Here is a 27,993-nt window from a genome sequence, read left to right on the forward strand (position 1 = left end):
TGCTGTGCAAGTGTCTGTTTAATACTGACACAGAGTAGGAGAGGGGCATCACCCCAGGAAGGGGTGACAGAGGCAGTGCCGGGCAGCCTCACCATCCTCCACCCTGTCTAGCTGCTGTGGAAGATGCGGATGCGCTGTGTGATGTCCTTGCGGCACAGCGGGCAAGAGTGCAGCTGCTCACAGCAGGTCTGGCAGCAGCAGACATGGCCACAGGGCAGGAAAATCATCTGGGTCTGGGGGAAGAGATAGAGGAGAGACCATGGAGAGTGCTACTGTCCCATAACACTCATCCCAGCACCACCATACTCCAATACAGGAGGAAATGGGGCTGGAGAAGATGGGGATCGCCCGGGGTGCCACAGCATGGGAGGCAGAGCCCTGAAGCCCAAGCCCCATCCCTGGGCACAGCCCACTGCTGTGTGTGCATGAGGGTCTGGGCTGTGCCAAAAGCACAAGTGGCATGGGCCTGAGGGAAGAACACGGGTCGGGGCTCGACCAAGCAGTCCCTCAAATGCTTCCCACGGCTGCTCTGTGGACAGACTGGCACAGGAGCTTGGCAAGCTCCTTCCCAAGCCTGCAAGGAGCCCTGCCCTGCCATGCCTTCCTCTCTGCTGCAATGCCTAAGCCAGGCTGTGCTCCGGAGCTGGAGGGATGAGCATCCAGGCACTGCTCAGGGCCAGGCTAGGGACACAGATATTGGGGGGATGTGCTGGATGCTGCCCTCACTCCACCCCCTGCTCCAGCACTACACATGTGCCAGGGTCTCACCTCCTGCTCCATGCAGACAACGCACTCCGACTTCTTCTCCCACTGCAGCGGGGGAGCCATCAGGACCATAGGGCTTGGAGGCTCCTCAAAGGGAGTGCTAGGCTCTGGAGCTGCAAGGACCTCAGCATCCACCGTCCTCAGCAGCTCTGCAACCACAAGCAGGAATTCTGAGCACCAGGAGAGCTGCCCATCTCCTACCCACCTGGCATGCATGGGGATGGCTGCAGGCAGATGGGCGCTCAGGGCTCCAATAAATAGGAAAGTCAGTGGGACCAGCTTGACAGTGCACCCCGAGCTCTGCCAGCACACCCTGCCCTGCCTCTCCTCCTCACAGACCAGCCCTGCATGGCTCCACTCCCCAAAGGGAGGCATCTGGCCCTGCAGATCTCTCTGTTCAAGGCTCAGGTACCTGCTGCGAGCGTATGTGTCAAAGACCAGGCAGAAAAGAACTGGTGGTACCTGGGATCATCTTGGCCACAGCCAGGATATCCTGAGCTCGCTTGAGGATGGCACGCTGCAGGCCAGTCTCCGTCACGCCGATCTGCGGTGCAAGAGGAGGGCTGTTAGCTCTCGGAGGGGAAAGGAGACTTATGTCCCAAAGGGGACACTGCGAACGCTTGGGCCTTGCTGGCAAGACCCGGCCATGCCAAGGGAAGCACCTTCATTAGGTGTCAAAGCCAGATAAGGGAATTCCGCCAGCACCATTTCTATTACAAAGAGCATCTGAGGCATGTTGAAAGACAGAGCCAAGCTACAGCTCACCCTGCAAGTGCTCTGGGAGAGCTCTCGCTCACTGGGACAGGGCACAGAGCAGCACTGGCACCTCTCCTTGCTGGGAGGTGACACAAAGGAGCACCAACACTCCCTCCTGCCAGACCTGCCATGGGCTTAGCCACGAGCACGGCTGCGCTTAGAGAAAGGGCAGGTTCAGTTGGTGGTGTATGTGCTGTCTTGTACCTTTTCCAGGTCACTGGCAGTCATGGTGCTGAGTGCTTGCAAGGATATTCGGTGGTGTGCAAAGACTGGCACGTACTGTTCAGCAGACAGCTCGATTAAAAGGTTCACCAGCTGCTGCTCCAAGCCCTCTTCCTGCAAAACACAAGGTGAGCTCCCAGACTTCGCTCTCAAGAACAAACACGGGGACAGACAGCAGCAAGGCAGGCAGCAGTGTGCTCATTCCTGCCCTCTGCCCTGCTCGAAGCATTCTGCATCCCTGAAGACACTAAAGCTCAAAAGCCCAACAGCCGGAGGAGCTCTGGCCCTAGGTGTTTTACGAGCACGATTCAAAGCACTGTGTTTTGGGAAGAATAAAACATAACCGTTTTCACAGCCAATGTCTGCAACAGCACCTGCTTTGCAAACTCGAGCTGATATGCAGCACAGGCAGAGCTCAGATCCATCCCTTTGTGGCCACCCCCATGGGTATTTTAACAGCACGAAGTCCTGGGTTAATACATTAGGGCAGGAAAGGACAGGAGTTGGTGCATTCAGACAGATTTACAGGGGAATTTGGGGACCCAAGCAGAGCTGTTGGGTGCTTAACCGGAACAAAAAGCCCTGCCTGGAAGGGGCTCAGAGTGAGTCCTCTGCTCCTGGCAAGCAGTTTGACGGTGGGATGGCAGCTCTTGGTGCCAGACAGCTGAGGTGTTGGCTCCTTAGAGACGTGGGCTGCCCCATAACCTCCAATGTACAGGAATGAGAGAAGGCTGCTGGGCAGCCCCGCTCAGAACTCGATGGGCAGCCTGGGGTCTCCCTCAGCTTGTCAGCCTGTGCAAGGGGTCTGTGCCCTGCTCCCTGCCTTAGCTGAACCTGTGGGTCCAGGCAAGGCTGCCTTTGCTCCCCCCCCATGCTCTGCAGAGCAAAGCACAGCTACAGTGAAAGCATTAACTGCAGCACCGACCTGGAGTTTGAGGGAGAGGGGCTTCTGGTTCAGCAGTCGCTGGTACTGGATCAGCCAGTAGTTCTCCTGTTTTGTTTCACTCTTTGCCTCCATTTCCAGCTGAAAAACAAACTCATTCATTCAACAGCCCAAGATAACGTTGCAAGCAGTATTTAGGGTAGCCTGAGTTGGATGTGTAGGAGGGGAAACCAACAGCCTGGGCTGCGCAGGGCCAGTTCAGAGCACTGCGATGGGTACAGCTATGGTAGGATGGACTTTTCTGGCTTTCTGCAGGCTGATCCCACTTTGATCCCCTCACTCAGTCTAGGGTTGTGCATCCCTCTGGTCACTTTGCCCCAGACACTGGACGTGGTCTCCTGAAGCTCAGGAGAGTCTGCAGGTCTCCAGGATTACAAGGCCACATGCAAGGACCTTGTGGGATTGTGATCATCCCTCCCTATGACCCCCTTTCCTGATGGGGAAGATTGATGATGATGATGGTGCCTCATGCTGCACCAGGGAGTGATGCTAACTGTGCCCCCAAGAGCTTACATTAGCACTTTCTGAAGTTAAATTAGTCTCTGGATCTGGACACAACCCCTCAGAGCCCTCCTCTGCTCCCCTTTATCCCCATGCTGACCCATAGACTCTCTCCCTGCAGCCAGCCCATGCGCTTCCTCATCTAGAGCACCTCATTAGGGGCCTTTGTTACCAGTATTTGTCGCAGTTCTTCTTCCCTTTGCTTCTTTTCTTTGAGCAGCTGCTGCAGCAGGTAGCCGAGTGCTTGGCGTTGCTCTGTGATCGTCCCCTGCAATAGAAGGACTCTGGCATCCACATCTCCATACCATATAGCTGCAAGAAATCACCCTGCCCCGATTTCCAGCAAAGCACTTACCATATCCAAAACAGTCACAGCAGATGTGGAAGCCCTGTGCTCCACAAGCCCTCAGACCAGCTGAGCAGACAGCCTGAACCCTCTCCTAGCAGCTGGCATGGCAGACCCCAGCTGCACCCATTTCTTTTGGTCCTGCACTGACCATTACCTGGTGGTGCCAACCCCCAGCACACCCCCGGCAGCCCCAGACTGCGCTGGCCTGCAGCAGCTCTTCATCACTCTGTCAGAAGTTCAGTCAATGGCACTGCAAGTGTTCGTTGTCCCCCTCCTTAACTGAGAAAGACCACCTGAAACTAGGTCTAGAAGCCTGCAGGTGTGCAGGACAGATAAGGTAACAACCTCCCCGTGCCTTTGGAAAGCTTGCTTTCATTGGGGTCTCGCAGCAAGCACTGCCAGGTACCAGGGCAAGGTAAGTGATTGCTGCAGCCACACCGCTGGGAAATGAGGAGCGGTTAATTGTCTCGGGAATGTCAGACCATGTGGCATCTCTGCATGGCTCAGTCCCAGCTAGCTCATACCTGCTGGGAGGGTCGTTAACTGAGCAGAAGCCAGTAGTCATTGGCCACAAGGCCTTCAGATGTCCACAGACAAAGGGACAAGATGTTGTTAAGGGGCTGACCTCCTAAAGAACAACTGTGGGGAAACCTTCACTGATTTGCATCTGGACCCTACACAGGGACAAGGTCCTCTGTTTAAGCAGGAGACAGAAATGCCTGCCTCTCACAGACAAACCCCACCGTTAGCTGATGCTGTGCCCTGACGGAGGCAGGAAAGCTCTGCTGCATCAGGACCTCCGCAGAGGTCAGAGGGTCAACTAATGACACATGGGAGCTGCTCCAGGCGAGAAACTCAGGCAGCTTCAGCTAACCTTGAGATGAGCTCTCCTGCCCACCTGCACTGTGAACACGCCACTGGGATCACTCTCCCAGAATGACCTCGCAAGAGACCGGTGCAAATGCCTCCCTTTCTCAGGGTGTTTTTCAACGCTTCCTGCTTTCCAATGATTTATCAAGTTCTTTACTAAAGCATCTGTGTATTGGGGGAGGAAGCAACTGTCTGCTGTATGGGAGGTACCCAGCATGACTGCAGAAAAGCTTCTGCCGAAGCACTTTGTGGGCACTGTCTGTGCACTGGCGGGGGGGGGGGGGGGGGGGGGCTTAGTCACAGCAGGGAACCTTTGGGCTGTAGACCACCAAATGGCAGGGGGGCATCCAGAGGGATAAAGCTGGTTTTGCCTTGTTTTTTAGCATCAGGTGCTGAAGTTGCAATCGTACCGTGCTGCCGGCTGGGCTGCAGACAGGTACAAGGGCAGAGCTTTGTTTTCTGCACTCCCCTGGAACTCCTGTGGTCACCTAACAGGAATCACCCAAGTCCAGTGTCATTTGAACTACATCTGCCTGGGGTTCCTTGGTCTTTCCTGCATGAACTTCGGGCGGTCCCCCACCATCAGGCCTCCAACACTGCAGCGTTATATGGAGGAGCTGCATGAATTAAGGTAGCATAACCCAAATCTTATACTTCAGGGTGTCCAGCACAGGGCTCAGAGCCAATCCTGTCTTAAGTCAGTGCTTACCAGCCTGCTGGGTGCACTACCCTTGAAAAGTATATGGTGTTTGCTACTGATTTTGGGCTCACTAAACAGGTGACCTTATCTGGCAAACAGCACACACAAGAAAACAACTGATGCAAAGGTGTAATAACAAAACTTAAAGCCAAGCTGCTTAAGCCAAACTTGATATTCCTCAACGTGTGACTGCTGATGAAGTCAGCCTATCAAATGGTGGGATGGTGGGGCAGAGCAGCCTGGGAGACAAGGCTTAGAAATGAAGGGGGAGAGCTGACAGCTGTATTTAAAAACAAAACACAACACAAAAATGTAAGAAGACATGCGATGCATGGCAGGCAGGTGTTTCTGGAACAGCCAAAAGGATCGCAAAATCCTTCCCCACCCAGCAAACCTGGAACTGCCCATTGCTATCAGGGCCAGCTTGTTTGTCTCTCCCCTGAAAATGCATCAAGATGTTTAGAAGCAGCAGCAATGTTCCCATGTTACCATGACAAAGAGGGTTTTGTGGTGTCCTGTGGGTAAGTACCCTTCTGACTAAGCGTAAAACCATCTGGAAACTGCAAGGAGCAAAAGAAGCAAGTGGAGCTTTTGCGATCCCAGAGCAGAGAGAGGGTGGTGGGGCAGCCCCAGAGCCCTACATACCTGCAGCGTCTCTGTGTCCAGTTCTTGCCTCTTTAACTCCAGCTGTGTCAACTGCAATAACTCTGTTTCTATTAATTTAATCTAAACAGAAGATGAAACATTTTTTACTGACATTTGAAATGACTTTAATTTATGCTCTTTTAAAATGAGGTCTAACTGCTGCCCTGGGAGGGATGGCACTGCAGAGCTGCCCAGAAGTTTGGGAGCCTGCTAATGCCCTTCTGTGATGCATGCTTTTAGGGTCACTCTTTGTCTTTTGCCTGAGAAGCTGTGTTCCCCACTCTAGTTGTCTCTCTACTCTAAACACCTTCTGTTCAAGTCTAGAAGCACATTGCAATCAGTTTGTTCAGCCAAACCTTTTGCAGCCACTCTGGAAGGCAGCAACTGATTGTCAAAGTCCTCCTAACACCAGGGCTCAAACTGCAGATCATCTGGGGCAGGGCCCTGGTTTCTAGATGGTCCAGCAGATCCCATAATGATACGTGCTTTTTCAGGTGGGGCAACTGAGACACAGAGAGGTGAAGTGAGTTGCCCAAGATCCCACAGCAAAGCCAAGATGGAAGCCCAGCTCACCTATCTGCCAGGCCATCTACCATCCCCAGGCCACGCTGCTTAATGTGTGCCACTGACCACAAAATCCCTGCTGACACAGGGGCTCTGCAGCAGGCAGTATCCAGGACTCCTGCTCATTCACTGCCTGTGCAGGATGCTGGTGAGGTGGGATGGATTTTAACAGTAAAAGGTCCAGCTATGGTATCAAGGAACAAACTCCCTTTGTTCACAGAGCAAGTACAAGCAAACTGCAGGGCTCTTACTGATGAACTCAAGCAATGGAGAGTTGTTAGATTCATCTCCTGGATTGCGCACACACAATACAAAGGTTTCTAGCAGAGACTGGTCACTGAGTGACTCAATATATTCAAGCTCTTAAGCTTATCCACCAACTGCTGACCCAAGACTTTTCTGCTAGTGTCAGATCATGAGAGGGAAGATTCTGGAGCACCGTGTCAGAAACCAGCCACCCATCTTTGTGCATCAACCACCACTACTTTCTCCACCAGCTCTTGCTCTTCCCCCCGACTATCGCATTGCATCTTCTGCAGAACGGAGCTCAGAAAGGCAGGCCAAGAATGGGAAAGAAAAGGTGAACTTATGGCACAAAGTGCAGTTCCGATGTGCTGGATGGAGATGCAGTGGACTCATGTGGAAACAGCAGCCCTGCTAAGTACATAACTTGAAGGAAATCGTAGCTGCAATTGCAGATCCCCCCCACAGAGCCAATGCAGGTCTGTCTCTTACAACCACTCTCCAGCACTTCATCCACATTAGTCCTGAGATGACTGAAGCAATTCCACTACTTCCACAAATCTAAAACCTGCACTGACACTCCCTCCTATGGAGCTGGGAGACTGTAGTTTAACCAATACTGCCCAATGCTTTGTTACAGAGCTTTTAGCAATAAAAGAGCTCTTCATTTCCTCCAGACCCTGCTCTACGGTCACAGAACTTTGATCTTCCTCAGAAGTGTCTCATCGAATGGCGGTATGAGCTGAGTTCCTGGCGGCTCTTTCCTCCATTGCTGACTCACCTGGTTCCTGATCTGCCTGTGCATAAGATCCTTCTTCACCTGGAGAGCTTCAAAGGCAGCTTTCTGCATCTCAATCTAAGGGACAGGCAAAATCCTGCTTAGTGAGGTTGTTGATGCAGCTGCAAATGGACTAAGAAACCCTGTTACCTTGCAGTGACTCATGTACAAGCACCTGAACGCTGCTTCCTCTGGGCAATAGTGTCCCGATTACACCGTGACTTAGATCCCACAGTCCCAAAAGGTAAAACCCACTTTACAGACAGACACAGAAGTTTATTCACGTTCTTCAAACACACATTTTGAACACATTGCATGAAGCCCACCTCTCATTTCCAGCAGTGCTGAGCACCCAGGCTGTGCAACTGGGCATGGCTGCCCAGCACTTCTGAAAAACAATCTGCAGAGGTCTCAGGTTCAAAATGAGGTATTCAAAAGGAGCAGAGGCTTTGAAAATGCTTCCTGTAGGCAGCCTGTCCCAAGTCACCCAGGCAACCTGCCAAAAAGACAGGATTTCTGTCTCAAAATCCTCTCTATTAATCATCAGACCAGTTTTGCTTCCCATGGTCTGTGCTACTGTGTCTTCTGAAAATTTGCTGTCTAGTTAAAAAATAAATACATTTTTCTTGCAACCACCCAAGTCAGTTTGTTAGAATACCAGAGATTCTCAAAGTTTAGCACGTAGTGTTAAATAAAATAACTTTTGCACGCAGCCCAGCCACTGCTGCTCCTGTGCTCCTGTAATCCACTCTCAATCCTGCTTTTGCATGCAGTTGCTTTCCCATGATCCCCCCCCCAAAGCAGTTTGCTCCCTTGCCTACCTGCTGCAAGATCTGACTAATGGCTTTGTTCTGATCCAGCTGTTGCCAAGCCAGGATTTGCTGGAACTTCTGGTCCATCTCAGCGAGGCTGCAAGAAGATGGATTTGCCATGGAGTTACTGCTGGGTCTGAGACTCTTGATGCAAACAAGAGGAAAAGCGGACAACAGGGAATCCAGGAAAGGTGGAATTTGTTACTGAACAAGGTTGAAGAGCCATGGCACTGCACAGCTGAAAGCTAACAGACTTAAAACCTCCTTCCCTACAACCAAACCAAACCTGCACCACAGACCAAGCCAGAGCAGAAGCACTGCTGCCTGCATGTGCATAGCTTGAAGTCCAAACAGGGGCTGCTGCTGCCCCAGCAAGCTGCTCAGGTGATGAATTTGCACGTTGGTACTCTGCACTGGAAAGGGTGTGCTGATGAAGGAGACCCAGACAATGTGGCCATATATTACCTGCACTTGCAGGTAGGTCCGTGTCTGCCCACTGCCCTCTGTTGGGCAGGTCACAGGCACACAAGGTTGTTTCTGTTCAGTGCCAGACACCGCCAGATTAAAGTTTCTCACCTTGTAAATAGAGCGAGCCAGAATGCTCTCTGTACCTATAGCAATGCAACAAGTCCTACATATACACAAACAGCATCCTTGAGACAACCCTGGGAGGAGAGGAAAGGAGTTTTGTGCTACAGTTTGACACTGAACTGGCTAACAAAACAGGAATAAGACCAGTCTAATTTCATCCTCCATATTTAGCAGAATGTATAAAGTAAAATAAACAGTGTAAAAAAGTAATAGTTCATCCAAAGTATGATTAATATGCATATTCTTGTGGTTAGAAGGTGGTTCATTTAATCAAGTTTGACAGTTTCTTTAAATTGCATTGTCACCTGCTCTTACACAGCTGTCCTGCTGCATTCCAGTGGCTGCAGGAGTTCCTGGGTGTATATATGGGAATTACACTGGAGACTGCTGGAAAGAAAGGGACTTTGCAACAGTACCACCAGCCCCAGACATTTCCCACTGTACCTGGAGCAGGCCTGGTTGACAAGGTCTTGCCGACGAGACTCGTAGGTCATCTGGATGAGCTTGTTCTTGTAGCTCTCAGCCAGCATTTGTTGCATGGCAGCTAGGAGACAGAAGTGCTGTCAGTCTGCATCAGGAGCGGGTGTCTAGAATAGGTGGTCATCTACCACTGCTGCCACAATCACTCGATATTAACAGTGCCTTCTCTCTCATTTCCAACCAGTCCTTGCTTTTTCCATTTCATCCATTCAGAGCAGACTCATTCAGCTGCAAGAATCGTAGCTATTTATTGGGAAATTAGCTGAGCAAACTCCACTCTGCCTGTGCTCACATCTCTTCAGCGCTCAGAGGAGCCCTGTCACTGCCTACTGACCCTCAGGTGGGCTGCAGCTCTGCCTGTCCCACTGCGAGTAACCCATCCTTGGGGCGACAACACACACCCCATTTCCCTTGAAACCCCTGCAGATCTGTTCCTGGTCATCATGAGCAGAAAAGGCTCCCTTGCACCATTCTTTTTTACTATAGGCCTCCTGCTTCATTAAACTGATCAGTTAACATCTGTTTGGTACCTCTGAAATATGAAGCACTTTGCATGTTTATATCCACTCTCACAAACTCCCTGTGTGACATGCTCTAGCTACACAGGGACCATAGCTTGCACCTCAAGGGGAACCGGCAGTGAGCTGAAGGTGGAAGGAGGGGATCAGATATAGTTCATGTGCAATGCTACCCCCTGCAGCTCTGCCCCACCGCACCAAGCAACACAGCAAGAATGTGTGTGTGACAGAGCATCTCCCACATGGTTGCCACTTATTCCATACATCTCCAGAGGAACCAGGTCTTTCTTGGACCTTACCACCCCAAGGAGTTGTCTGGACTTACAGGCCACTTCCTTTCTGCGTAGATGCTCTGTCTCCTCCTGTGTTATTGCCATCAGCTGTTCCATCCTTATTCTGCCAAACAAACAAGAACAATTCAGCCACTCCTTCAAACAGGCACTCTTTCACTTCTTCTCCACCCACTCAGCTCAGAGCCTAAAAGCAGGGCAGATTCATCCTGCCACCTGCTCAGGAAAGCCGTGTGCTTATTAGAGACACAAAAGTCTCAGTGATTTCTTGGTAAGGAACCTCTAAGACTGTGGGAGACAACATAAATTTTGCATGAAACCATGAGGACAATTGCTTCTTAGACTGGAAAGCTGATCTTTCTGAGAAACAGAACATCTATGCAATGTGCATACACTCTCACCAAACATGGTGCCAGTCCCTTTTTTTGCTTTCCTTTCTCTTGAGGCTTGACAAGGACTTTAAAGCTGACCTTTAAAGTGAGCAGTGCCACTGAAAGCAGCAGCCTGGCCTCCATTCCCACCTCACCTGTCCTTGTCCCAGGACAAACACACACAACACCACTTAACAGATCAAGAACTGGTGTGGCTGGAAAACCATCTGACATACAAAGGGATTATCTTCAGCCAGGTCAGTGTCCCCATCCAGCTTACTGTGCCACAGCACAAACAGTTGGCTGAAGGGAGGGAGCAGCATATAGGCAGGGGAGAGTTGGGGACAACCACTTTTGGTGGCAAAGCTAGCTCAGACTGTTGGCTGAATAGCAGCATTGCTTTCAATGTATTCCTCCCAGCCTGCACACATTACTGGACCATCTTCATAAATGCCTTGCTTAACAACAGATGTAGGCTTTCTATTAGTCCTTGATAGTGGAATACAGGGTTTTGTTCCCCAACTCCATAGCTAAGACCATTCAGAGATGAAAGAGAGGTAAAATCACCATCCCATGGGATTTGCCAGACTGGGTAAGACCAGGCACATCTAGTCCAGTGTCTTGCCTCCAACGGTGACCAGAACCAGCTGCAGGTATGAGATGAACCTCCCCTGACTTAAGGTGGATTCAGACTGGTGGCTCTGAAAGGAAGGTCCCAGCCCTCCTCCCAGCTTCTTGCCCCTTTTCTAGAAGAGCTTATTTCAAGGAGACTCACCTCTCATTCTCCAAGGATTTCAGAATGTCTGAACTTTGTTTTTGCCTAAAAAAGGATAAAACGAGGTTTTCATCAAGCTGAGCAGGACATCCTACTCCCCCAGAGGGCAGAAAATGACTTTGCTTCTCATGCACGGAAGAGCAGCTTTAAGCAGGCTGGTAACCTTGCGTCAGCACCAGCCCAGCAGGAGATCCAGCAGATCTAGGCAGTGGTACCTTCAAATACTTCAAATTTGCACCTTCCATGAGGAATTCAAATTTTTTCCACAGCACTGCAAAACTCCGACAGCACACATATGTGTGAAACACAATTTTTTAAGGTGTCAAATTCCACTTCCTTTAAATGGGACTTTGGCAGTTCAACAGCAAAGGCACCAGCTACAGACATCAATCCTGACGAGTTCCGTAACACTCAGAAAGGGCAAAATGAACCACTCAGAATGGGACAAAATGACACAAGCCCCCAAGAGAGAGAGATCACTGCAAGACACCCCAGGACCCTACCTCTTGTTGTCCTCTAGCAGCTTCTGGATACGGCTGGCAATGCCTTGCTCCGCTTGCTTCAACTGCTGCAGCAGCTTCAGGCGTTCCTGCTCCAAATAGCGCTGGTGCTTCGTCAGACCCTCCTCCAGCTTCATCTGGTTCTAGGCCAAAGCAAGAGAGAACCAAAGGAGAAAGTGGTCAGTTTAAGAAAGGCAGTGTCTTGTACAGGGCCGGCCCAGAGAAGACCTACTTCTCTCACTGTCTGCAGTATCTCATCCTTCTGACTGTTGATCTGCTGAACAAGCAGAGCATGTTCTCTTTGCCCCATGTTCAGGCGCCGTTCAAATTCCAGCTTCTCTTGCATTTTTTTTTCCTGAAAGGAGCAAGAAGAAAGATGAATGCCAGAAATCAGTAGAGTACTGGCTCTGCTCCTTCCCAAGCAAGAACAAATTCTGGAAAAAACGTAAAATGAGGCACAGTAATCCCCTCGACTACAAAAAAGCAAGCCTAACAGCAAACCGGATGCTTGACTAGGGGATGGAACCCAAAAATTGTGAACCCAAAAACTGTGAAGCAGAAGCTGCTTCTCTCTTTATGACAGTCTCCAAACTCCCCACAACTCATTTCAAAGTCACGAAGCCAAAGTCCCTGGGCATCAACCCATACAACTGAAACAGCTGATACAAACCCCCGGAGGGAAGACAAAATTAAGGTCGTGTTCAATTCCAGATGGCAAGGGGACTCCCTTGTCTGAGGACAACAGAGTTAAGGCAGCAGCCAGCTACGAGCAGCTCTAGCCAAGGGGAGAGGTGAACTGCATGACAGGAGCTTCTGATTATTTCAAAGTGAGCCTTGCACAGGGGAAGAGACAAAGACCAGTGAAATAAAAAGAAGAGCAAACTAAAAATGAAGCCAGGTGATGGGAACGGAGGACAGAAACAAGGAACGCTAGGAGAGAATAGGAATGGTGGCACTATGAGCCAAAGGGGCAAGGCAGGAGTCACTGAGGGGCTGGAGTTCAGGGCACGGACGTACTGAGCAGTCTGTGCATGGACTGCTCACACACGTCTGCCCACCTCATGTGAAAAACAAACTGAGCTTTCCGCACAGAGAGTCAAGAAAACTGCCACCTGGTGTGAAAGCCCCCAGATCCAACTCTGCAAACACAGACTGATGTAAACTGGAACTGCTCGCTCATGAGAGAGACTGCAGCTCATCGGCTGTGTGTGTCAGACGAGTCAGCCACAGACTCGCCCACACTCCCACTTGCCTTCTGCAGTGAGGAGTGAGCAGCTCGGGGTGGGGGTCTGAAAGAACTCGGTCCTCAAAACATTCAGTTTTGGCTGAGAAACTGGATAAAGGGAGGTAAAACAATTTTAAAAAGTGGAGCTATTCTGCAGACAAAGCATTTTCAGGGGTTCGTCCTTACCTTCCTCTTCTCATAATCCAAGAATTTGTTCTGAAAAATAAGCAATATCAGCATTTACTCCCACGAGCAATATTTTGTATATATTTTTAGCCCACATTCTATCTTCCCCTAACAAAGACATCAACCAGAGGCACAAGAAGGTTAACATAGCCACAAAGTCCAGTCATTTATGCTTCTCCAGGGTCAAAGAAATTTACTCCATATTTGCTAAACAGCACAGGAATTAGCACAGCTTATCATAATTACATGCCTAGCTTCACCTTTCACAGGTAGGGCTGGACATGCCTTAGCACTTGGCTGGGAATCACAAGGTTTTTCTGCAGTTTGCTGTCCTCCCCCAAAAATGCATGGATTACCATGCTGCATACACTGTGTCACACTGTCACCCCTGTCCCTTGACTGCATCATTGCTTTCAAGGACAAAGATAGTTCTTTACGATGTGTGTTCCAGGAGCCAGCAGTGGTAACACCATCCCCAGCTGTCAGGGAGGAGATGAGCCACCCACGCCCACAGTGCTATGCCTGCTTCTGGGCACTGATGCTCTCTTGACCTTAAAAGACACATCTCGTGGCAGGGAAGGTGATGAGGGATGATGTGCTAAGTGCTGTGAGATCCACTGATGGAGCAGAGAGACAAATCCAAAACCCTCTCGCACAACTTCACACAAAGTAGAGCCTCACCTGCCACTCGCTCTCCTCCTCCAAGTACTTATGCACTGCCCTGTCCAGCCCATCCACTGATGTTCCTCCTCCATCACTCTCCAGCGTGGGGAGTAGATACTGCGAGGGAGGGTAGTATGCAATTCCACATTCTGGAAGGTATCAGACACAAACCGGGACATTTAGTGCTTAAAGACCTCTTTGGCAGCATGGCCAAGGGTTGGCTGGTGTGTGACACTGGTTCCAGCTGTGCTCCCTCTCCCCACACACAGATGAGCACCCAAAAGAGCTCCTTCGGCTCAGGCAGGCTTAAAAACAAGAAGCTCTGAGAGGAGATAGTGCCACCCCATTTCCACCAGGAAGACGATCAAAGCTAACCTGCTCAGAGAGAAATGCTTCCTTCACATGGGTACAGGCATGTTGACTTCTGCAGGGCTGCAAATGTTACTGCCCATATTAAAGTAAGTTCTGACTGCCCTTTTATTTCAGGGATTCGCACAATGTCTGTCAAGGCACTTCCCCTGCATAAAACCTCTTCCAAACCTTCCTGTCTGTATTAAACTCAGTGTTTACAAACTCACAGTACATTACCTTTGTCCTCTGAGTTTTCCATCTGGTTTCGTCTTTCTCTTAACAAACCATCAGTCTTCAGCCCCCAAGTCCTTTCTCATAGAAAATAAGGGTAGAAGGGACCTTGAGTGACTACTGAGTCTATCTCCTTGTCCCAAGGCAGCTATACCTGGACAATGCCTAATCCTCCCACTTGCGAAAATACAAATGAGAAAACGAAATCACAGGGAGATGCAATGGCTTCTTACACTCACTCAGACAGTCTCTGACTCAGCTATTCTGGTGTTTTTATAAAACCATTATAAATTTGAGTTTGACAGCAAGAAGCAAGTCTCAAGGAAGGACTCCTGTTTTGCTGTCTACCAGTAAAGACACATAACTCACTGACCAGCCTGCCATGTGTGCAGAGCATCAGAAACCACCCCAAGCAGAGCCAACCAGATGTTCGTCCTTCATTAATACAATCTTTGAACATGCCACAGCACCTAATGAGAGCACAGCACAGTCCCCCAAGTTCTCACTACCATCCACAGACTCTTCTGGCTTACCTTTGCAGAGGAACTGCTGAATGGACTCTGTACCTGCACTGCAAATATCAGGTGATGGGTAGGTCATGGAAGAAGCATCCAAGGTCAGCGTCTCCAAAAGAGAACACACATTGCTGCAGGTTATTCTAGTGGCCCAGCCAGAGTCCCACTGCAGTTATCCTTGCAGCTTCCCCAAATTTCATTTATGGAGTGATAATTTCATGTTAGCCTAAATTCTGACACAAATATGAGTTTGTATTGAATTTCCACTGGGTGTTTCAACACCTTTCAGAGGTGACTCCACTGTCTCTTACTTGGGAGCTTCTGGGCTTCAGTGGAACATCTCCCTCATGCAGACATGTCTACTTTGTGTTTAAGTACAAGAGGGCACGGCACTTCTTGATTACAGAAATTTTCTACTAATTTCTGTGTGCTGAAGCCCTTAAGCATGATCCAGGGAAGGGATGGTGATACAAAGAACACAGAGAGAAGAGGGGTACCAATAAGAACAAGTGGAAGGACCACTTGCTGGTTTGTCCTACTGTGGCCACCAAAAGGACCTAACGTTGCCTCCTGTAGAGAAGGGCATAGCAGGAAGGCCTGGAAAGGAACCACTTTATCAAGCACAAGGGAGCAAGCTGCACAGATCCCTCATCTCAGAAACTGCCCACAAGAGAAGTGAAGCCTAATGCTGTGAGAGCACTTATTCACATCCTCCATGCTGGTGTCTGAGTCAGCCCCATTGCCTGACATTTGCACAGTTCAGTACTGACAAGTTTGGCAACCAGAAGGTAATACATCCATAAAAATCTTGATGCTTGTTCCATTTTGAATGTGCACTCCAGGGCAGAAACCTACAGAGGCTGACGATGAGTCAGAAATCTCTCACGGCAATGGAGGCAAAAACCTCCTTGGAAATATCCCATCTGCTCATTTAGAATCAGCCTTGGTGGAAAGCAGCTGAGTCAACCTGAGCCCACAGGCACAGTTCATGCTCTGAGAGACAGCCCTGGCAGAAAAATACCTGGGGGTTCACTCCCTGTAGATTACTTTTGTCATGATTAAGCCACAGCAAAAAGTGATCAGAAAAGATCAAAGCAGGAACAGTACGCAAAAGCTATTTTGGACACCAAGAACCACATACAGCCTTGTTACAATCCCCCACAGTGGGTCCTGCCCAAGCCCTAAAAATTCACTTTCTATGCTAAATTTATTACTGTATTGAGCAAGTAGGAAGGGAAGCAGCCTGCAGCAGAACAAACAGCCTGCAAAGGGGAGAGACAGACACAGCTGGCTGGCTGCGTACCTCCAGCGTGCGGATGTGAGCCAGCACCCGTGGCAGCTCTTGCAGCATGTTCTCACTGATATCCAGAGTGCGCAAACTCCGCAAGCCGCTCATGGTAGCAGGCAGCTCCTTCAGCTTGTTACCTAGAGAAAAGTCATTTAGTACCACATAACTTTTCCAAAGCAGGACCCAGCAAGTTCATCTGCTGGAACACCAAACCATAATCATACGTATGACTCATTTTCTATACTCTACTACCAGGACGGGGCTGTTGTGGGTCACATGAGAACTCCAGAGGCTGCCATTGCCCACCAAGGCAAATGGGCATCAATATCTACTTGCACACAGCCCCACTGCACAGGTCCAGCAGTGGTTCCTCACACCAAAACGAACTTCTCAGCTGAGGTCACTGCTGCAGGCTGGATCTGTGCTCTTCATCAGGAGAATATTCGTAACGTGGAGTCTTCTTCCCTTTGGTGCAAGTACCAGAGATGGGAGAAAGGGGACTGAGTGTGGGACTGCACATCTAGGGGTCAGAGGCCAGGTGCTGCAGATAGATACAGCAATGAACTGAGCTGCACTTCCAAGTTCTTGCCCTCCATTTCCTTCCCTGTTTCAGCAACAGGTCCCTGTAACAAAGTCTCCTTTTTCTCCCGAATTTATGGCACTGCATATCTGGAAAATGCCCAGGAGTCTTGAAAAGAGGTATGGTTGTGACCTTTGTGTTAGGGCTGTGCAAACCTGGTGGGGCTACACAGGCTCACGTCACCGAGCTCCGGGTGTCGGTGGACTTAATCGTAATTCAGTTTATCCAGGCTGACTGCTCTGCTTGCTTTACTGAACTGCTTCTGCCAAAGACCTACTATTTTTCTTACACTTGAATCTGCACAGACAGATTTCTTGGGTTGGTTTAAATCATTACCCAGAGTGGGGCAAACCTGGCCTGGGACTTGTCTTGCAGGGCACACACAGTGCTCCCAGCCCGAGGGGGGCCTCATGCTCCCGGAGGAAGATGTGTGCCTCCAGCCCCCTTGGCTCACCTTGCTGCAGGCATGAGGCAGCTGGGGCTCTGAAATGCTGTCCGTGTGCAGGCACACAAATAAGCTTTCAGCTGTTGAGATGGGGCACGATGGCCCAACAACCTCTCCTTTGAGAAAAGGCAATGAGCTGAACGAAATCATACGGAGCAAGTTTAACTCAAGAGCCATGAGCTGAACCACATGCCAGGGAACCAAGGCAGACAGTGTGTGCATTTGCTAAGAAGCAGCCAAACAACCCTAGTTACTCCAAATAACTCAGGGAATTTTTAGGAAACATTTTCAGCTTAGATGATTTCTCCTGCCTTGCCAACTATTTGAATTCAAATCCTTTTTGTGTTCTTCCTTAGCGTTCATAGTGTAAACCATTTGGTGCTTGCTTTGGTTGAAAGCAATAATTACTAATGCAGCTCAACACGACCCAGATAATAAATGGTGCTTTGCCCAGAGCACCGACAAGAAACGTGTGCCATACCTTTCACATTGAGCATCTGGAGCTGGGCAAGGTCTCCTATAGATTGTGGAAGACATTTTAAAAGATTCCTTTCAAGATTTAGGACCTAAAGTATTAACAGAAAAAATATTCAAGATATTCTTTATATAAGTCTCAGATCTTCTACACATCCGTGCTGTTAGGACTACTTTCAGGCCCAGAAGGACAACTTGAAATTGCTTTTAGACAATACTTTCTAGGTTAAAAAAAAAAAAAAAAAATTCAGAAGCCCTGGATACAGGGTACATCTAGCTACCACATGCAGTGAGAAACCCTGTTCACAGCCAACAGCACCAGTAGGTGCTGCACCCAGATGCAGGAACAGGGAAGCAGTGTCTTTCCCTCCACAGCAGCACTCCCCCACCCCAGCTCCCATAGGGGAGCAGCAACTGAACCTACAGCTGCACCCCGAGCAGAGGGGACCCTCAGTGTCCACTACGACACGCTGCACTGAGTTCTCAACATAATCACACAAGGGAGAATGGTAAAACCCGAATATGTTGGGAAATCAGCAGGGCTGGAAGCTCCAGCTCTGCGTGCTCATAGCACCTGCTTGGCAGTGGGAGCCATTTGGACTGACAGCCCTTGCACTAAGCAGGGACTATATAACTCAGCATGCCTGCTCTTCTCCTGCTCTTCTGCTCTCCCTCTCCAACAAGCCAGTTCAACAGTGACAGTCACGTCAATGGGATAGATCTGACAATATCAGCACCATCATTTAAGTTGTGATTAATTATAAAACAAATAGCAGTAACCCCATATTCTTGCTGTCCTGTAACATGCCCTTTACAGACACTTGGGATGCAGCTGCAAATCTTTTACCTGAAGAGATGTCAGCTGACCAATATCAGCAGGAAGCGACGCCAGCTGGTTGTCATGCAGGTCTAGAACCTGGAAGAGTAGATTATTTCACCAAACATGGTTGGGAAAAGAAGTCATGGTGCAAGAATGAAAGGTTAGGAATTATCTAGCAATGAAAATTACTTTCCTTCCAATGGGGCTTTGAAAAGCAGCTTAAGTTTTCAAAGAGACATAGGTACTTAATTCTTGTAGGTCTTTTGAAAACTCAAGCCTCTATACGTCGATAAACAAACAAAAGACTAGGGAGAGCAGCGACACCAAGGGAGCTGTTCCACAAAACTGGATGAGCCAACTGGATAAATCATCTCCATGGAGCCAGCCTGGCAGAAAAAGACATTTTCTGCAGGATCAGTGAGCTGAACTGCTCCAACACCAGTGCTGGCACAGGGAGAGGACAGGACTACACCTGGAGACCCTCCTCCACGGGGAGAGGTGAGTGGCTGGAGTGACTCTGCCTCTTGCGGAACCACAGCACAAGGGTGGTGTAACTGAAAGCCCTCAGCATTTGTATGACAGGTACAGCAACACAGCCCCACCACCCATGGTCACCCATCACCAGTTCCGTTCACTTTCACATGACCCACCAGTGCAGAGGAGAGATGGATCTACCCCATAACACACTCAGCCCTGACTGACCCCCACTGTGAGAGGCTGTTGAGGGGGGAAGTGTGAGATTATGAAGAGGATAAACGAGTCCTGGGACTGATTATGATTTTATACAAACCGCTCAGTGACTGCAATCCATCTACCAGAGAGGTAAACCTAGGAAAGGCAGGTTTCACACCTTGTTACTGATTCTTGGCACAGACAGATGGGATTTATTTGGACTAGTGTGTTTTAATGCAGCTAGAATGCAAGGAAAACAGGCTGCAGATTAACTGTTAAGAATCACAATTACCTTCACGGTTATAAGACTCAGGAGGCTGCAGGACTTTGGAACTAAAGATGTCAGATTATTCGTATGAATAATCAGCACCTGAGGAGGAAAAATCCTATTGAAACATGAACACAAGAGATGCTGCTGTCTGGAACAAGCACATTTGTTGAGATTTAATTGTGGAGGCTGTGTAAGAGCTTAGTATCTTATTCAGTATCATATAAAATATTAAAATAATAAATGCATTTTCACAGAAGGTCAAACATGTAACACGAGATCTAAACAAGAACCTAGTTTCTTACATGAGAAATATCATTAGATAGGCTAAGATAGAAACAACCACCTCATCTTTCATGACAGAAATTAGCTCCAAAGCACACAGACAGGATTAGTCCTACCCAAATTGCTCTCTACGTAGTATCATACAAGCAGCCAAATTCATTACAAGCAAACTTCTTCTGAAGCAACATATAAACAACCACATACAGTCATTTCAAACACAACAATAATACTCAAGCATAATAATAGAATTATCTAATAATTTCTGATTACAACAGTACCTTTTTTTGCAAGACTTTACAAGTTGCAAAGGCCCCATAAGGAACCTAAAAACAATTAAAAAATAATTGTGTCAGACTTGTGAAGATACTACCTTTGTAAGCACTTCTACAGTATCCACTTGTAAAGTGTGAATAATTAACTTTAATGAAAACGCAAATGATACTTAAAGTTACTGGCCCCTAGTTTTGGCCCAGGATACCAGTACTTCCCAGTTAGCTTCCATTTGAACAGCTTGCAAGGGCTCTCCACAATACAACAGTGTTGTGCACAGCACAGAACAGACTGAGGTTTAGGCAGAAATCCAAGTCTTGAGTGATTTAATATTCAATACGCAGATGACTCAAGAGTTCAGGCATATTTTCAGTTAGTCATCATAGAAATATATTCCATGGTTTTGCAACCTCAGCAAACATGCTGCAGTGGGCTAAGTGAGAAAGGTGAGCAACAGGCAGGACTGAGTGTCTCCATATGTGCTAGGCTCTGCAGGAGAGGGGCAGTCAGAAAAGGGATATTGCAGCAAATTCAGCTGATGCCAGCCAAGGCTCTAAGCACCATGACCTGCTTTGCAGCATGGAACTGGCATTGGCCAAAGTGTTGTCCAGAGTTAATTTTAACACCAAACTGATGGCTCGCTTTATTTGAAACTACAAAGGCTAAACAGAAGACAAGCAAGACAGAGTTTTATGGTACCAATCCAAAAGAAGCCACTGGGGATTCAAGACCAGCTGCAGCTATGAATGGAGCTGGCTCAGCGTGCATCTTCTGTCTGCCACCCTTTTACCCAGATTGGCTCGCAGACCGTCCCACACAGCTCACAAACCTACACACAAGATGCTGTTGGCTTCTGATCTTGGAACAAAACATCCCAAAGTCTCAGCAAAGCCATTTCATACTGCACAGCAGACAGCTATCCTCTCCAGGATGGTCCAAAATCTCTCCCCAAAGAGCACTGCAATATCTATTAGCTTGTTCGGCAAAGGCATCCTGCGACAAAAGGTTACGCAGGTACCAACGTGTTTTAGAAACACAGGACAATGAATAAAAACTGAAAGTGAAATAAAAACAGGCTTCTGCTTAACAGGATTGCCTGGCTGCCAGAATGAAAAGCTGTGTCTCCTCTGAAAGCCTGGCAATCTGTCACTAACCGTGCACACTCCAACAGACAGCTTGTTTCTAATTTAGTTGGCTGCCATAAAAGAAGCCAAGCTGGAAGTGAGAATTCCATCCTTAACCAACAGCCTGGAACCACGGATTTTCACTTATACAGAAAAATAAGCACAGGTGGCAGACTTTGTAGCTCTAACATTAGAAACAGTCAGCTTTTGGCAACCAAATTCCCTTATGACTTCCTAAATTAGACCATGAGGTCCCAAACTAGGGTCCTACCAAGGTACTGGTGGAGGGTATGAGACCACACTGCCCTTCCCATCTTGTCAAATGAAAAAGGACTCCCAGGACAGAAATGTTGTGTAAGCATCAGGTAGTACAGGCAATCTCCCACAAAAAAAAGCAGAAGCAGCCTGTACCTGAAAGCCAGAGCTCAGCAGACATAGGAAGCAGCAGACCAGTAACAAGGCCATTTCTGTTTCAAGGCTCAGAGACGTGATACTAAATCTGACAGTTGGTAACAAGAAGCAGAGAGAGGACTCAGATCTGTGAGCTAATACTGGAAGTTGTAGAGAACATACCTCTGAGAGTTCACATTTGGATATGTCAAGAATGTCATCAGCACCAGCTTCTTTTGCCTGGAGAGAGAAGATACGCACCCAGAGAATTAGACCATGCAGAAATACATGGCCCCTTGCTGCATATTGACTAAACTACTCAACTGGCCCTTCCCTAGAAAATGCAATTATGGTTCTCTGCCACAGCTATGTAATTCAATGACGATGCTAGAAGCAAAGAGTGTGCTGCTACAACTGCAGCAAGGAAAAGCAACTGGGAAACCAAACTGCAGAAAAACCCTTTTGGTGCAGTAACTTAATTTCTGCACGAAGAACCAAAGCACATCCTAATTCTGCAATTTTAACTGAGAGGATATGGAAAGGAAATGATGGGCTCTCACGAGAGGTGCTTCCTAGGAACAACAGCAGTGCCATCCTAGCCTGTAAAGAGCCTGCTGTGCCATTGGCATGTCTCACCCAGCAGACCAACCTTCTTCTGGACTGTACACAGAAACCAAAATAACCTACTATTGCCTTTTTGCTCCCCTGGGACCTGCAGACCCAGCTCTGCTGTGTAAGACGGAGCAAGGACTAACTGCTTCTGTACAAAAGTGGTTTTCCATATTCAAATCAACTACATCCAATGCCATTGCTAACAGCAATGACACTGGACAAACCTCACTGTAAGCAGCACTGCATCTCTGGAATTATTTTCTTAAATAGAAGGTACTGCATGAGGCAATAAAACCCGCTTGTGTTAGTGCCTCTGTTAAGTCTTCAGAACTGGATATCTGACCCCAAACTAAGCACATGCAATACAGAACTAATCCTAGAACAGACAGATTAAGCTATCCCCCCCAGCCCCTCAGGTGCAGAACAGAAACCCTCCAACTGAATAAATTAATTATTGGTACATAACAAAGCCTTGCTTTCCAAAATACCTTACAGACATCCAACAGGCATAACTTTGTCACTTTTAAAATGCAGGTACCTCTGGGGTAGAGTACAGCAGTTCGCCTATGCCAGCACTGGTCCACAGCTCCTACAGCAGAATAGGTGAAATAATTCAAAAGAAGATTGCTTTCAGAAAGCCAACTTTAAATCTGTGGCTGCTGTAAGGCAGGTAGTTCTGCTGACCTTGCTGGCATGACAGCAACCTGCTGAGGATCTACCCCAGAAGATCCTGGCCAAATCCTAGTCCAGGAAAACAAACAGCAGCATCTAACAAGTTAATCCTCTGATTGATAGGAAAAAACCAAAATAACAATGAGAAGCAAAAGAGGGGCACAAGGAAAGCCAGTTATGATGGGAAAGGGGATGTCACAGGTTCTTTGGCAGGAAAAGCAAACTGGGAGATCTCTAAGAGTGAAGGGGCATGGAGGAGAAAGGTGGGATGGGGTCCCACATGCAGGCTGGCAGGTGGTGTGGGGTGGAGGATGTTACATGGAAACACAGCGGCAGAGAGGGATGGAAGTGGCACGAAGGGGACCTGTGGATGGGAAGGCAAAGGGAGACAGGGAGAGCAGGAATTCTCTGATGTACATTAGGAAGATGACCTGCTGTCTTGGTGAGACCAGTAACATGATTACTGGTAACGCAGGGGACGTACCAATTCACCTGGCATCTAGGACTGGACACAGAGAACAGAAAAGACCTTGGCATTGCTTACCAGGCACATTTGGTATTCAAGGCGCTTCCGAGCATCATCGCTGGGTTTCTTCTTACGGAAGAAGAGTGGCATCTTTAGTTATGACTTATGGTCAAAGCTCTGTCTCAGTGGCACAAATGATCAGCATAAATAAAGGCAGAGGGCTTCTGGAGTATGCGTTTGCTGGGGAGCCTGGACTACAGAACTGTGCTCTAATAAGTGGGGAAAAAAACCAAACAACTCACTGTCTCAGCAATTGCCTTTTTTTAAGCCCTTCTCTGGCTTCATCAAACAGGCAGATTCCAGCACACCTCCACAGTGGAAGTGTTAACACAAGCTGCAAAAGCACTGCTATGTCTCTGAGATGGGTTGATTGTCTTGGTCATCCCTGCGCAAGATAAATTAAGCCAAGCTGGAACATCTACAGAGAAAGGCTATTGAGTGATCATGAAAACACAGGGTCCACCCTACAACAGAAACTAAAAAAGCTGTAACCGTATCAAGAGATCAAGCACCGGGGGCAAAACCCAAACTATTTAAACTCAGAGTCAATTCTGGCACAATAACAAGCAACCATAAAATGTTCTAGAATAAAGCTAGGTTAGAAATGTGAAAAACTCCTAATCTTGAGAGCAACACAGCTGCCTTCCCCTTCCAGGGCAGGTGAGAATAAACAAGACCCCAGTGCAGTTCAAAATACAGACAACTGTTTGCAAGGGGCTTGTTGACTACTGAGTACAGCAGAGCCTCCTCTGGCACGTCACACAGCCTGTCCCAGCTGCTTCCCAGGATGTCATGGGGACCCCAGACAGACACCAGAATCACGATGCCCAAGCTAAACTTTGCTTCTCAGCTTTAGGGGTTGTCTCAACAAAACACTTGATTCATTTGCTTTCTAGGCAGAAGCAGAGTCACACAGGAATATTGTCCCCATTTTAGTCACACAATCTGATGAAAAGATTCTTCTTAAACACCTAATAGCTTAAAGTCAGATTTTTAATAGGCTTATAAAACCAAAACAATTTACAATAGTCTAATAACTGCCTACAAAGCCAAAAGACCCTAACTTCAGAAAAACTCTGACTACAAACCAGAGCCCATTGCTGCTGCCCCAGCCATGTGCCAGAGTGAGCTATCTGCGGCAAACCCCCCAGCACTTAGGAGCTTCTCCCAGGCTGTGTGTCTCCAGGTCAGATTGCCATATTCCATCCTGGGCTTACAGGACAGCCAGATCTTCACCAAAATGGTTGTTCCAGGTCACTACGGGACCAAGAGCTGGAGAATGTTTTTCTGTTAATTCAACTGGACTGGATGCAAAGACACCAGCTGATTCAAGTGTAAAGGGAAGAGAAGCTGAACCAGAGAGAGGAAAGAGTAGATCACAGTAAGATGCCTCATGAAATCAGAACTGGAGGTGAGTGAAGGGGTAACAGAAACCAGAGTCAGTTCTGGAAGAGGACTGAACCAGCAGGGGAGAAAAAGGGAGTGTGTTGGCAGATTCTGTGGGAAGGGCAGAAAGCTAAGGCTGGACAAGAAATGGGGAGACCAGCTGGTAATTAGATGGGTACCAGTTAGGATGCTGGGAAAAGAGGGACAGGTACCAGCGAAGCAATACAATCAAGGAGGAAAAGGGGTTCATCTGAGGCTGCATGAGAGCAGGGGGCAATGCAGAAAGAGTCCAAGTTAGGGCTGCTGGTGAACAAGGGCTCACAAAGGGAGCTGATGCAAGCGGGACTGAATTTGACTTGGTGGTAAGACCGGGATAAGATGAGAGAAGAGAAGAAGAGCAACAGAGACCCCAAAAGGGGTAGGCTTGAGCTGGCTGGCCAAGAAGCCTTGGAGTACATGAGGAACCTAAGGAACCATGATCAGCACTGCACAGCAAAGAAGGTGCGCCCAGCAGGAGCTACAGCTGCCGAAAGTGCAAATCGAGATACACACTATGAAGCTTGCACTGGAAGTTTCACTTTGCAATGACTTTTTTAAACATTGTTTTAATAGGCAATTTAAAAAAAATTACAGAACAGTCAGTACTTCACCAGTTCACCAGTAAATGCACAGCTATACAATGCAGCTAATTTAGTGCTCAGTGAAACGCATGTGTTGTACATAAAAAAGATGGTTCTCTGCCAGCTGTGTCTACACATTGGTCTTAAACTATACTGAAAAGCAGGTACCCACAGGATACAGCCAGAGATGTTCCTTGCACATGGAGATCTCTGCCAAAAATTAAGCAGAGCTTTATGTAGATAAATCCCTAGTGTGAAACCAAAATAAAACTTCAGTCTAAATGCATCCAAGCAACTACCCTTCATTTCACTCCAGAAACAAGGAGGCAAGGATGTCCAGTTTCACTGTACTGCTGTCATACCACTCTACTAGAACAAGCTACGAGACACAGCAGAAGGCTACAAATTTTAAAGCAGAAGGCTACAAAATTTGTGACTACAAATAAACACATTCTGTGCATTAGAATCAAACTCTTAACAGTTCCATGGCTCTTTCCCTGCCATCCCACTTTGCTGTCTTTTTAACAAGTTCAGACTACTGAAATGTCCCTCAGACTTACCCACCCCCGGGAGGGGAGGCAAGAGCAAAAATTCAGGAGATTAAGTAAGAAGGGAGGTTCATTGTCAGGAGCTACAGTTTGGAAATGCAAGAAAGCAATCAAGAGCCATAAGCAAGGGTCAGACATCACAGAGAAAACAAAAGAAGGAAATTTAAAGATGAGAAACCAGAAGGACAAGAGTGCCTGCAGCAAGATATCCGTAACTTTGCTGAACATGTTGAACTCTTTGCTAAGGACTTATGCATCCCCTTGTCCTGTCTCACCTTCCTCTATTACAGCTAGATATTATTAGTCATGTGGATAGTAGAAAATCATTATTTAATTTTCACCCAAGAAAACACATAGACATGAAGGCTGAAGGACAGACAGTTGAACAGGAAAAGAGTTGTATCAGGGGTCAAAAGATGTAGGATCAGAGACTTGTTAAATGGATTGAACAGCCTTTTAAATGTCAAAACTTGCCTTAGTGAGAAGACATGTCAAACCTGCAAAGAGCAAAGCTGTGCCTCTCTCTGTGACATTGCCTTTGTGTGCTCTGCTGATCACCATCAATTTTAAGTGAGACTAGCACACAGCAGTCAATAACAAGAAGGGCCTTTGGTATGCGACCTTATTTTATATGACATAATTTTTATTTATTAAGTTATTGAAAGAACTATCTGTGCGTGCCTGGGACAGTACCCACCCTGCACTAAGTGAGCATCGATGAATTGCAAATCCCATGTCCCCAGAGATGCCAGTGGTTCATCTTTGCAGGAACCTGCTCTGCCTGCCTAAGCAGCAGCAACGTACACACAGGGCGAGAAAGGGCAAGGGAACGTCCACTGTGTGTTTTACAGCCTGCAGCTCTGTGGATGCTGAGAGTAAAATAAAATGAACCCCTAATTTTGCAAACAAACATAATTAAAGCAAAACAGCAACATGGCTATACAAAAAGACCCAAACCCCGATTTTTAAAGCATTCTGGACATCATAAATACGGCATGGCACTGTAGCAGACAAGATGGGGGTATGGAAAGAAAAGAGATTTATTTTCTCTGGGAAAACATGCTCAGGAGCACAACAATGCAGCAGTGAGCCAGCATCTGGATCTGAGCGGGGCTCCTGCAGAGATGCCACCAAGTCATGAAGGACAGAGCCATCACCAGACATCTCTCAGGCAGCAGGTCTTGCTCACTGAGAAGAAGGTTATCAGGCAACTAGCAGCGGTAGCAGCAAGCACTGCAGCCCAACACACACTGGGACAAGATTCAGGAAGGAGACGGAAGGCGAACTGCAGCTTTGTAACTTGCTCTCCCATGGCATGTTTGCTCTCTGTGCTGGAGAGCTGTCATGACAATTGTACCACCCCCTGTAATAACAAGGCTCTGCTTGATCCTGTCAAGGACCTTCCCTGGCAATGCCTGAAACAAATCTCTCTTCTTCACCAGCTCCAGCTCTGCCTCTCAGTCCTCTCTCTCCCTTATTGTCACTATTCTCTTCTTCTTCTCTTTAGGGATTCCCTGCAGTGTGCCCCTCCCAGGTTTCACACAGCTTCCAAAGGCTATCTTTCTCGGTTCTCCTCTTCTTTACTCTTTTATCAGCCAGAATGGAGCCGTTCTGTGCCTGAAGGCCTGAGCGCTGCCAGCACCGGCCCCGACACCTGAGGAAAGCAGCAACAATAAGCGAGGGCAGCGTCTCCTGCCGCAACCAACACACCCGCAGCTTCGGGCACCACCTGCCCCCTTCTGTGGAGGCAGCAGAAGCGCCTGCACGGTGCCCTGCGCCCTTCTTCGCCCTCGCCCCTCTGAGGAGCCCCGGCGCAGCCTGAGGGATCTCACACCCACACGGAGCCTCGGACCCTCGGGAGGGGCAGAGGTCGCCGCCGATCCGCCGCGAAACCCCGCCCCGCCAGGCCCCACATCTCCGCGCTGAGGGGAGAAGAGCCCCGCACACGCTACCGAAGCCCCGGGGGCCGATCCCCCCCCCCCGCCTCCGGCCCGGCCGAGCCTGGCTCACCGCTCCCCGCCGCCATGATGCGACACCTCCCCTCCCGCCCCCTCCAAGGATCACGTGACCTCCCGGCCACCGGGACCATCGAGAAAAGGAGCCAGAGCGCCTCGCTCTAACCATAGAGTTCTGCGCAGCGTCCCGCAGCCCTCGTGCGCCCCCAGGGGG

At 48.4% G+C, this 27,993-nt stretch overlaps 1 protein-coding gene across 6 annotated transcripts; it reads right to left on the bottom strand.

The window, feature by feature from the left end:
• Positions 1 to 27,987, bottom strand: LRSAM1 (leucine rich repeat and sterile alpha motif containing 1). Of its 6 annotated transcripts, XM_075055914.1 has the most exons (26): positions 27,835 to 27,890; positions 26,522 to 27,478; positions 23,289 to 23,479; positions 21,644 to 21,700; positions 19,955 to 19,999; positions 19,416 to 19,493; positions 18,479 to 18,547; positions 17,639 to 17,723; positions 16,148 to 16,269; positions 14,863 to 14,953; positions 13,766 to 13,896; positions 13,085 to 13,114; positions 11,906 to 12,028; positions 11,677 to 11,816; positions 11,174 to 11,218; positions 10,063 to 10,133; positions 9,184 to 9,283; positions 8,158 to 8,245; positions 7,340 to 7,414; positions 5,752 to 5,832; positions 3,360 to 3,455; positions 2,669 to 2,767; positions 1,726 to 1,857; positions 1,228 to 1,309; positions 769 to 914; positions 1 to 233 (listed from the first exon to the last, which is right to left on the bottom strand). In XM_075055914.1, exons 3-26 carry the CDS (start codon positions 23,358 to 23,360, stop codon positions 108 to 110), a joined length of 2,184 nt encoding a protein of 727 aa, XP_074912015.1. In that variant the 5' UTR covers positions 23,361 to 23,479; positions 26,522 to 27,478; positions 27,835 to 27,890; the 3' UTR covers positions 1 to 107. The 6 variants fall into 6 exon arrangements, with proteins under 6 accessions (XP_074912015.1, XP_074912016.1, XP_074912018.1 ...); XM_075055915.1 differs by lacking the exon at positions 26,522 to 27,478 and having other exon boundaries at positions 27,835 to 27,987; XM_075055917.1 differs by lacking the exon at positions 5,752 to 5,832.
• Between the last annotated feature and the right edge of the window lie 6 nt (positions 27,988 to 27,993).

The sequence above is a fragment of the Buteo buteo genome, chromosome 23 (assembly GCF_964188355.1).
Source record: "Buteo buteo chromosome 23, bButBut1.hap1.1, whole genome shotgun sequence".
Lineage (NCBI taxonomy): Eukaryota > Metazoa > Chordata > Aves > Accipitriformes > Accipitridae > Buteo > Buteo buteo.